The 12,525-nt window shown below is 40.8% G+C and overlaps 1 protein-coding gene across 1 annotated transcript in view; it reads left to right on the plus strand.

Moving 5' to 3' along the window:
- kcnt2a (potassium channel, subfamily T, member 2a) overlaps positions 1-12,525 on the plus strand; it is a 939,304-nt gene that overhangs the window by 578,519 nt on the left and 348,260 nt on the right. The window contains exons 26-27 of the mRNA XM_072512908.1: positions 6,201-6,302; positions 9,928-10,011. Coding sequence (XP_072369009.1) covers positions 6,201-6,302; positions 9,928-10,011 — 186 coding nt within the window. The remainder of the gene's footprint in view (positions 1-6,200; positions 6,303-9,927; positions 10,012-12,525) is intronic.

Raw genomic sequence — 12,525 nt, forward strand, 5'->3', positions numbered from 1 at the left:
TCGAGGCTTTTCACAGTAACTTCATTGCAGTGTTAATGTAAGCTTACTTGTGACAATAAAGATTATTATGATGAGTAGCATTGCCGGCCTTGCTGGGCAGAGCAATTCTCACTCGCTACCACACTTCGAAATTTTACCGGAGAATTGCGCCCCTAGAAATTGAGCACTGGGAACAATCCCACGGGGAGGAGATGATCAGAAGGTGAAACAAGCAACTAACAAGATTGTGGAGGGATGGGGGGGCTGCAAGCTGTTGGTGAGTGATGGCATGGCACCCCTTGGTTTTAATGGGCCCTCCTGCTTCCATATTCTGTTTAGTTTTTCTCTTTAAGCACTTTGCTTTTTGATGTTGGCCTGCAGCAATTCATCAAAGGTGCAAGCTGCATGCAGATCGTGGCGATGAAAATGTTCTATTCCAGCAGTGTGAAACAAAATTGGAGTGAATAGGCAGCAGGTTTTTTGCTCCACCTAATCAACCTTGCACTGACGCTAATCGAATGGCAATTCAAACTCTCTTTTTGGAGGTCCATTTCCTTTTCCCACTGCAGATTTTACTTGGTATGAAATTAAAAATCTTGCCAAAATTATCCATGTCAATGGAAAACATAAACCGGTGTTGTGAAAAATTGGCTGTCAAGTGTCTTGGAGCATGTTGCTGGCCTGGGTCAGTTTCATTTCCCCTGCTTTTCCTGAATTGGTCTTTTTATGCCAATTTTATGCCAATGCCAATATGGCAGGTAGCAGATTTCCAGCTCAGAATGCAAGAACATGCAACTTGCCCTGTTGGCTGCTTTCAAACCTGTAAAACGAATGCTGTGTTATCAAATTTCTCACTAATTATTATTCCTCCTAACAACAGCTACGTTGCTTAATATTCCAAACAATCTTAGTTACTTTCTCAGGGGTGTTATGCTTTATTATTCCCTGCACTGGTGTTTGAGAATTTTCCCCATTGAACGTACACATTACATAAATGCAGGAGCATGGTGTTGTTGTTAGAGTACATGGATATTAAATAACAAAGTATTGCCAATGTACAATTGCTATCAAGGTATCTCAATTTTTGAGTCTGTGTTTGTCCTGAGGAAGAGTCATACGGACTTGAAATGTTAACTGCTTCTGTTTCCACAGATGCTGCCAGATCTGCTGAGTTTTTCCAGCATTTTCCGTTTTTACTTCAGATTTCTAGCATCCGCAGTATTTTGCTTCTATTTGCATTGAAGATTAGTGCTTTCTACTGTTTCAGCGAAATGCCATCTTTCATGGTATCAATTCATGGATAAATCATGATTATGTAATGCCTTGACCAATGGGTGGATGAATAATGAGCTTCATAATTAAATATGAGTGGAAGGAGAAAGAGTTCAGAATCTCCCTCTGTACTGTTTTAATAATTAATACAAGTGATGACTCTTGCTGAAAGTCATTTAGAAGAGATGCCCATGTCACTTCCCAAGTTGAACTGTATCTCCTGCACAACCAACTGCTTTAAATTAATTAATTGAAAAAAGATTGATGTAGATAAATAGGCCGATTTAAAGCGATATGTTTCTCATCAAAAGAACAGTATTCAGCACAACAGCTGTATTTGAATATTCATAAGTCATTTACCCCATGCCTGGTGAAGTGTCATATATTTGTTTAAAGAGCAGACCAAAGTCTAATCACTAAGGATATAACTTCAGCATGCATAATTAGGATGATAACATTCTTAATCTGAGAAGCTTTGAATTATGAACATAAATTCTTACGGGTTTGAATATCTTAAACAAGGCCCAAGCAGGACTATGCATCAAAATCATATGAATGTTTGCAACATTAATTCACAAAGTGTCTAACTGATCGTCTATTTGTGTTTTAATGATTAATTTTGTTGCAAACAAAATTTTTCTCCTTCTCCTCAAAACCGTGGTTCACAGTGATCTATTTGATTGTGTGAGATCAGTCTACCTGAATCTGAATTTGCCCTCCATCAGCACCCACACATATATATATGGTTTTCAACTACAATCATTGAATAGGAGCGCATTGAATGGGTGTTTCTGGCCCCATCAACCATGGGATCATCCGGTGCCGCCAAAAGCCAATAGACGTTTGCGGCGGGAAAATCCCAACCATTGTTCTATTTATTTTCTTTCCTCTATGACATGGATATTGAGACTAATTGCAGGTCGCCTGTTTTTGCCCTCATTGTGAAAAGGCCAGGGATTCAACCTGGGATCCCGTCTGGCTCCGCATCACACCATTGTATGATCAACATAATGAGCAATTACAGGAGCCACAAATTATTTTTAATTCTGATGTTTTGCATTGTACATCAAAACCACATGCAGAGAAATTGTTAATTGATTCACTTTCCCTCCAAGCAAAATGCAGTTAACCTAAAATCTCTAATGGGAAGTGAGAATTTATGTGTGCATTCTTGCGTGTGCGCATATGTAGGTGATTGCAATCTTAGATGTCGCCTTTTTTTTGAGCACTTGTTAACCTGGAAATACTGCATTAACTTTTGCATCACTTTAATGTTTGGTGTTAATCGAAATAACAGTGAAGCACAGAAAATAGTACAACATATGGTATTAGGCGGGACATCAACCAATGTGCTCCAGTCCAGACAACACTTTAGTGAATTTCATTAATTGTATATTTAATGATCGAGGTACACACAATATTTATCTGAGTACTGCATTTAAAAACAAATAAAAGAAGTAGCAGCAGATTTCACAGAAAATTCTTCGATAAATGACTTACGGGTCACCAAAGGATCAAAGAGTTCAGGGATAAGAGTGAACATTTCACAGATTGGGTATTCAGGAACTCAGTTGACACAGAACTAGGTGTTTTGCTTATATCACAAGCTCTGGACAGAGGCTGCTGAAACATTGCATCTTCAAAATGCTTATTTCAATTGTCTGTTTTGCTTTTGATTGATTGATTCAGCCCCTTAAGTTTTCACTTGCTTTTCCTTTACTTATTTGAGCATGCCATCAATCAAGCTCTTATAGGGGCTGTTTAGCACAGGGCTAAATCGCTGGCTTTGAAAGCAGACTAAGGCAGGCCAGCAGCACGGTTCAATTCCCGTACCAGCCTCCCCGAACAGGCGCCAGAATGTGGCGACTAGGGGCTTTTCACAGTAACTTCATTTGAAGCCTACTTGTGACAATAAGCAAATTTTTATTTATTTATTTTATTTATGTTCCAACTTATACCTGTGAATTCATGATTTCGCAAAATCTGGTACTTGGAAAAAATGTTTTAAGTCTGATATTTCATTCCTTTCATCTGTCATCTGTGTAGACAGTTTTGATGAGTTTCAGTACACTGCGAAATTCATTGGCTCAGTTTTCACTTCTTGGCTCCTTGATATTTTCTGTTTTAGATTTTAAAATTCAACTGAAGGTGCTATTTACATGGAAAAAGTAGTTATAGTCGTAGTGGACTCTTTATTGTCCGATGATGTCCAAAATGTAAGTGATTTTAAGTGTCAGAGTTTTTACAGCTAGATCCAAGCTAATGAATTTGATTATGGTAGGGCATGGGCATGTGCCCCCACTCATGGTTGCTTTTGCATGATCACAGAGGCAAGGAGAATCCTAGTCTTCTGGATAGCTCGGTAGTTGCAGTGGATCCCAGTGTATGGTATTTCTCTGTTGTCCCTCTTCGTCGTAATTCACTGCGGGATATCACTATGGGGCAAAGCGAGGAGATAGATCCCCAAGAACTACCTCAGCCGGTCATATTCAGTTTACTAAAACACAGTTTCAATAAGTCAATGCAAATGTTTCACACTTCAGGTTACACTGTCTATTTTTCTCTCCCAAAATACCTTACATTTGTTGGTCTAAAATATATATTCTCTTTGCCACAAAATTTAGCTCTGGAACACCAGTGGCTTTGACGCTATGGGTACTGGTTTAGTAGAAAAAGTAGGTCTGGGCAGCTTCTGCTCACTTTTGGCATGGCCTGCAACGAATGCCATCTTGTTGAGAGTGTTAGCACAGAGGTTACTTGCATGCAAATGAAATATGCAGAATGGGCAGATGGTCACATCAATCAGCATCTGATTTTGATGCCTGACCTGCCCTTTTTAACCTTGCCGCTTGAGTTAATGTTCACTGTTAAGCATGCACAGCTGAGCATGTGTTCGGCAGCATGAGGGATTCCCCCATCAGTGCTATTTAAAGGCATCATCACCCAACATGCAGGTTAGTTGCTCATTACTTTCTCCTGATTCTTGCTGGGTTTGGTGAATTGCTAGGTATTTGGAGGAGTTCATAAAAGTTGGGAAAGTCTGCAGGGTGTGATGTTGGGCATTGGGAAGATATTTGATTGCTACTGCAGGGATCCACTGCCACTCCCCAGGAGCTGCACCTTGCTTTCCTGGAATCTGTCAGAGCACAGATTGCTAGATTCCTCAACTACTGTGAGACCTTGCATGTCCCTTTTCGTATTTACAGCCATGATGGTTGCAGTCTCGGCTTTCATGACGACTGGCTAAGATTTCATGACCCCAGTCTGTGTTCACTACAGCAATCAGACATTGTGGGGACCCTGCTGTGTTGCAATGTAAGTTGGGACATTAGGCAGCGGGTTCAGCGACACTAATGAGCAGTGGGGTTTTTCCAAAAGCAACAGCGGGATGAGGCCCTTAAGTGGCCAAAGGGCGGGCATGTTACCCAATGCCTCCCCATCCTCGTGATATCCCAAACAGATCAGGTGCGGGCGAGTAAGCGACAGAAAAATCACTCACTGTTTTTTGCGTGGCCCCCACCTCCTCCACTTCTCCAAACATGCCAGCAGGGGAGTGTAAAGCCCATCCCATATCATCTACAGCATAGAAACAGATCATTTAGCTCACTGACCTCTTCAGGTGTTTATGGTCTACACACCCCTTTCCAGCCCTCTTCATTTCACTCTATTGGCATGCCATTGTATTCCTTTCTCCCTCAAGTACTTAACTAGTTTCCTCTTAAAGGTATCCACACTGTACACCTCAACTACTCCTTGTGGTAGTGGGTTTCACCTTCTTATCATTTGAATTAATATGTTATAAAGGAATGGAGCAAAAATGGAGGAACTCCATTCTAAATGCTCTCTTGATCCTTCCCACTGATTGGAGAGAGTTCAAATCCCTTCTAATGTTTCTGCAGACTTTCCCTAGAACCTCATGTTGCAAAGATCAGCCCCATAGCTTCTCTCTGAACTTCTTCCACCCCTCAGATGTCTTTCTTGCGATCAGATCAGGATATAACATTCAAGGTGCAATCTACTTGCTGTGAATTATCTCGCTACCTGGTTTGTCTATTCAAGTCAACATTATGCTTTGCCTAATCGAAGCATGTCTCCCATTACCCCAGTTGAGAGCCTCTAATTCAGGCTGTGGATAAAATATGAAATATCCAATGTTACAATTAATTTACTAATTAATCTTTTGAAGTCTTTTTTATATTTTCAGATCATATTTAACAGTTTACCATATTATAAAAATGCACTTATATTAAAAATAATGCTGATACGAAAGTCCAGTTTAATGTCTCGTTTTTTACTGATTGGGACAAAGCTAGTGAATATCTTAATGGTCAAGAATAATGGATGCTGAAAGGAATTGTTTAACAGAATTGTCAGGTACAATATAAATACTTTTGAGTTTGCCATTTAAAAAATGTAAATGTGGCAGTCACTTCACACCAACCCAAGGTGACCTTACAGTGCTCTTCAGTCAAAGCATGTTCAATAATATTTTTTTTAAATGCAGTACTGTTGAGGAAAAACGATTCCATCATTGGAATGTCCTTCTCCCGCAGCAGAGCACCAATGAGCAGCCTTGTTGCAAAATAAACTAGTCAAACATTTTTATTCAGTCTGACAATAATAAAATACATTGTGTGACAAAATGAAGTTGCACTGAAAAGCAATTCACCTTTTAATATCTGTAGGTAAACCACCATCTTTGATTAAAACAGTGAATTTCTTGTGTAGAAAACGATGTTTTTTTTTAAACAATCCAGAAAATTGTCTGCATCAAAATACGACTAATATATCAACAAGATTCAACAAAATGTTTCAATTCTTATGTGATTCTAGTAGCTTATAAACATGCAAAATCTGTAGCCCATCCTGTTTAATTCTTGCACTACCCAGGTAGAGGCAGTGTTGCACTGCTGAAACTAAAAACAAAGCCTAATCTGTTTTTCCTACAGAAAGAACGTGAAAAAGGTTCCAATCTGGCATTCATGTTCCGTCAACCATTTGCTGCTGGGAGAGTCTTCAGCATCAGCATGCTAGATACACTGTTGTACCAGGTAGTGTTTTTCATTGTTATTATTAATGAAATAAATCCACAACTCCAATGGACTGTCATCTAGCCTAATATGCAATGGCACCGGCCTAATGTGTCTTGGAATAATGCCAAATCAGGAATTCTGATATATCTGTATCTATTCTGCAAATTAGTAACTGTTCATTTAAGCAGGCTGATTGACATCTAGATTGATTTAACATTCATCTAATAAATCAAACTGTGCAAAATGTTGTCACTCTGCTGAATATAGTCAGGCTATCCAAGCAATAGATTAAGGTGTTTGATTCTATCAAAATGCCAAAATAACCTCCTAACAAGGTTTATATTTGATATTTGTTACTTTAGTATCTACAGATAAAAAGACATCCATCTGGATTTGGGCATCGAGTCATTGCAGTTGCTTACGTTCAAGCTGCAAAAGAGCTGCCTTCCTCAAAACTCTGTATAATTATATTTTTATTTGCGATATAGTTATACAATGTTGTTTTTCTATCTTCTGGAGCAGGGAAAGGACATTGGATTCCTGCCCTTTTGTAGAATAGAATGTATCATAATTAGAAATCTGCAAACACGATTATATTTCAGACCGGAAGTGGAAAATGTTGGTACTTGTTATTGTGACATCGCTTTGCGTAGCATTTTCCACAATCAGCAATGTATTGTGTAGTATTTATTGGAGGTGGCACGGGTCTAGTCTCCTACCTCACTTCTTTTCATGAAGGCCTGATGCAATACGTGTCAATCAGGCACTTAACTGGACAGTGAGGGCCTTCCCCAGGATCACGGTTCTGGTGGAAGAGGACCCACCTACTCACAGTTGCTCGCTAGTCAGAAACTGGCAGCTCCTCGTTGCCCAGTCGTGCTATCTGCTGGTATGACACCCACTCAAGCTAAGTATTGTTGCTGGATCCCAAGCCACAGCTCAATGGTGGCAAAAGGGGATTCACAGGTGGGGGTGGTTGGCAGCAAAGGCAAGAGGATGGCTGTCAATGGACCCACCCTTCCCACTGCTGAGTACCTCGATCAGCAACTGAGTGGCTTTGACTGAGGGGCCCCAAGAGCTTGAAAGCAACCCCACACAGGTTTGCTTGTCATGCTCCCCACATGGCAAGTCTCCCGCCCCCAAATAAGGGCTGCAATTGACAACAGAATGGGAAAGGTATCTCCAGCTCTCCTGCAGTGAACTCAGTCTGGGTGGAGGCAGGAAAGTAGCAGAGTTCCCTATCACCGTCTTCCTGCTTGATTAAATGCCATGATCCCATGATCCCCAATGTAATCTAGGCTAAAGGTGTGTAGGTTAGGTGGGGTTACGGGGATAGGGTGGGGGAGTGGGCCTAGGTAGAGTGCTATTTTGGAGGATCAGTGCAGTCTCAATGGGCCAAATTGCCTCCTTCTGCACTGAGGAGCCTATGAATTCTATATCCACATCCAGGTTTAATTTCCAACTCCCGGGTCCCTGGTGCTGTGAGGCAGCAATGTTAACCACTGTGCCTTTAAACCATATCTTCACCTACTACTTTATTTTTCATGTTTCCTTCCATCCTCCACAGATAGGAGGGCAGGTCACTGGAAAGTAAACTTCTTTACTGCATCTCACACCAAACCTCAACTCAATCACACAGGAAAGAACATAGACTAGGAGTAGGAGTAGGTAATTCAGCCCCTCGAGCCCGCTCCGCCTTTCAATACGATCATGGCTGATCTCTCAGCCTCAACTCCACTTCCCTGCTTATTCTCCATGACCCTTCAACACCCAACAAATTAAAAATTTGTCCATCTCCTCCAATTTACTCAATACCCCAACATCCACCGCACTCTGAGGTAGTGAATTCCACAGATTCTCGACTCTTTGAGAGAAGTAATTTCTTCTCCTCTCTGTTTCAAATCAACCAACCCTTATCCTAAAACTATGACCTCTCATTTTAGATTGGCCCACAAGAGGAAACATCCACTCTACACCTACCTTGTCAATACCTTTTATCATCTTATATACCTCAATTAGATCTCTTCTCATTCTCCTAAACTTGAAAGAGTATTGACCTAAACTCTCAATCTCTCTCCACAAGAAACATCTTTCATCTCTGGAATAAATCTAATGAACCTCCTCTGACCTGTCTCTCATGCAACTACATTCCTCCTGAAATATGGGGACCAAAACTGTACACAGTACATCAGAAGCGGTCTCACTAATGCCTTGTACAATTGCAGCAACACTTCCCTAGTTTTACACTCTATTCTTTTCCTATAAAGGCCAACATTCCATTTGCCTTTCTTATTACCTGCTGTACCTGCGACATGATAATAGTATCAAAATATATTTAATTATGGGATTTCTTCTAACCTGGCATTATTAGAGAACTTTCACTAGTCATTTTGCATGTATTGACAATTTGGTGTTTTGGTCCCGCAAAACTATTATAGAACTATTATAGTATCAGAAAATTCTCTCACGTGTTGGTCAATCTGTCAAGCTAGATCTTCTGAAGCGTCAGTCGGTCAGTTAAAATGGTTCTGCCCCTCAGGCCGCCATGTAAGAATGTAGTCATGCACATATGTCTCATTTCAAAAAGATGGAAACTTAGCATAAAAACAAAAAAATAATAATGATGCATTCCCATGACCCTCTTGTTCTAACTTTTCCCATTGTCATCAGTTCAACATCATCCAGGTCAGAGCAGCCTACGGACTGACACTATAGCCACCACCTTAAATGTTAACTCCCCCAACACCAGCACAGCATCCAGAAGATGCACTGCACCAGTTTCTTTGTCTGTACCTCTCAAATTCATGACCTCTTCCATTTGGAGCACAAGGATAGCAGGTTCATGGAAACATTATCACCTGAAAGTTCCCTGCCAAGGCAGGAACCTTCCTGACTTGGAAACATTTTACTGTTCCTTCATGATCACTCGGTCAAAATCCTGCAACTCCCTCCATAACAAAACTGGGGAGGTAGCATCACCACATTAACGGAAGCAATTCAAGAAGATAAGTTACCACTACCTTCCTGAGGATAATTCGGGATTGGCAATGAATTCTAGCCTTGCAGTGATACCCGTGGAACTGTGAATGAATAATAAAAACACCCTTCACTTTCTTACCCGTTAGTCACAAAGAACCAAAATCTAGCTAACTTCACAAACCCACTGGAATGCCTTGGTGAATGTTTTTTGTGTCTATGTCCCCAGTTTGTTATTATGATTTAACCAGCGCATTGTGTGTTGACTGGAGTGAGTGGTGAGGGAGCGTTTAAAAATAGCTCCCCTTTGTGAGCAGTGAGATGCTGAGGTGCAAGTCTGGCGAATCAGATGATGAGACAGCCAATAATGGTGAGAAGCTTGTGGGCGCTCATTTACGGCATAAGTGCTGTTAAATACGGGCCGCAATCTCGCCAACATGGCCATCGGAAACACTCCGCCAAACGCAGCCAAAATCACTTAGAAATGTTTACGTTAAATCGTACTCACAATGTACAAATGAACTTCAATTATCTTTTCATATTAAGAATTTGTTTAAGGAGCCTGTTGGATAGTTTTACGTTAACATGTTTGTTCCAGCACTTGAAATTTTCATTCATTGTACTATTACTTAAATTACTATTTTGGACAATTTCTTTTTGGTTACAGTCATTTGTGAAGGACTACATGATCTCAATCGCAAGGCTGCTTTTAGGGCTGGATACCACACCAGGTTCTGGATTTCTCTGTGCAGTAAGTTCTCTTTTTCCATTCTTAGAAAATCCTAATATATAAATTGTTCCTTAAGCATTTGTCATCTGCCTTATTTAATGTATTTTATTGTCTGAACCCCTGTTTTGTTCAGAATGTTCTTTACATGGTTCAGTAAGTCCCTAAACCAATGGTCAGATATTTCCCAGTATCTGTCAGCTGGACGTTTGATGTGACACCAAGCAGAATCTTGTACACTCACTGGTTTGGAGTGTTGCGCTCCATGGATGAGAAATTTGGCTTCTGAAGAAAGAGGATGAGGAGAGGATGACAGTTTTTGAAATGTGAATATGGTGAAGGATGCTCGGTATCAGCTGGAGGAACAGAAAGCCCAATGAGTGGGTTACATCAAGAGTAGAAGCTCGTAAGTAAAAAGATTGCTAAGTGCAGTTAGAAAGAGGAAGTGCAGACATTGGAATCAAAGAGTCAACAGACTCACCTTGGCAGAAGCTGAAGGAGAAATTGACCATAAAAGGAGAAATCCGTTGGGTGGAGAACAGTGAGATATGATATGGAGTGAGGAACACTTGAAGAAAGCCAGAGTAGAAGCAAGATGGTGCAAATGGCCCCCCTAAGACTATGATGATAACAAATGAACCAACCTGAAGCAGAATTTCCAAACCTTGTTTTTCAATTACTTTAATTTGATTATGTTTATGAAGGAGGTTTACTGTCTCAGTTCAGATTTCCTTTTCATTGTACTGTGATAAAGCTATGCTTTATATTGAAAATTACTATTTATTTATTGGGCTGAAATTTGCTGGTTGAATTTATATCTCTGTCTTATCAATACTACTGTGGTCAATCTTCCAACAGTTCTTCCCAATTTCTAAATACACATAGATGTTGAAATCAAGACAAATTGCAATCTCATAATCAATGATCATTCAAAGGATATCAAAACTGCTGGATCTCCTAATTTCTCTCAGGCTTTCTTTTGGTTTATTCTGGAATTAAAAGATTGATACCCCTTGTATTATGAATGGAAATTCACAGGCTGAAGATTCCTAATTTCCCAAATCCTCTTCTGGCATTTACCAACTGAAAAGTCTGCCCTCAATACCTGAGGTTTGGCATCATCGAGCACCAGTTACTAATTTATCTCACTGTCTCTTTTAGACTTTTCAATCCTAATGGCATCCTGTACTATGGGTTTTGACCCGTCAGCTTTGCTTCTTAATTTTAAAAGAAATAATCACCTTGAGTTAAATCTTGTTCAGTGTTAATATTTGTGCAGCTGCAAACCACGGTTCTTTGCTGGTCTAATCTCATAAGAAATTTGTGTTCAGTGCAATTGGTGTATGGTAACTAAGCACCTTTTATGGTAACTAAGCAACTGTATGCCTAAGTAGACCTTTTGCTAGCTCCTTAGTTATTGCTTAGCAGGAATAATAGCCAGATTACTGTTATAAGTCTGATTCTATTGTATAGAACTTCGTAAGGCCACACTTGGAATATTGCGCACGATTCTGGTTGCCACACTACCAGAAGGATGTGGAGGCTTTGGAGAGGGAGCAGAGGAGGTTTACCAGGATGTTGCCTGGTCTGGAGGATGTTAGCTATGTGGAGAGGCTGAATAGACTCGGACTGTTTTCATCAGAAAGACGGAGGTTGAGGGGTGACCTGATACAAGATTATGAGGGGCATGAATCGAGAGGATGGGCAGGCACTCTTTCCCATGGTGGAGGGGTCAGTCACCAGGGGGCATAGGTTTAAGGTCCATGGGGCAAAGTTTAGAGGCGATGTGTGTGGTGATCTGCATCACTGTAAATACACAAGGGGTTAATGTGAACACACTACACCTAGCTAGACACCAGAGGGAGCACCAGAGACATCATGACACACAGACATTCAACCAGTAGGTCAGTAAGATAGGACACGACCAATGGGCAGTCACGACACACCCAGACCACAGGGGGGCATTACACCAACCCATATAAAAGGACACAGCACACATGCTCAGTCTCTTTCCAGTGGAGACACTTAGTGAGTACAGACAGGGTTGATTGAAACATATCACACCCACCACGTTGGTTGTAGCAGACTGATTAACTAGTCTGAGTAGCTATAGCAGGGCTAACAGGAGAGTCGAATCCAAGTAGGAGAATCGTTAACAGTTTAATAAATGTGTTAAAGCTATCTCCAAGTCTGAACCTTCCTTTGTCAGAGTGCACATCAAGGAATCAGCTTATGCTACGTCAAGAGCATAACAATACATGGTACCAAGGAGTGACTGTTTAAATCCATATAGTTTCAACTCAGCACACAGTGACAACCAGCAACAGCACCCAGGCAAGATGATCAAGATTCCGGTTCCACAGCGGCTCAGGTGCCATGACAATCTCAGTGCAAACTGGTGTGCATTCTGGCAAAGGTTTGAGATCTTCCTGGTAGCAGTCGACCTACAAGACGTGGCCGATGCTGAAAAGACAGAGCTTCTGCTCACAATTGCGGGTGCAAAGGCAGAACAAATCTTCAAAATCTTCAAGTACTCCA

The sequence above is a fragment of the Scyliorhinus torazame genome, chromosome 7 (genome assembly GCF_047496885.1).
Source record: "Scyliorhinus torazame isolate Kashiwa2021f chromosome 7, sScyTor2.1, whole genome shotgun sequence".
Lineage (NCBI taxonomy): Eukaryota > Metazoa > Chordata > Chondrichthyes > Carcharhiniformes > Scyliorhinidae > Scyliorhinus > Scyliorhinus torazame.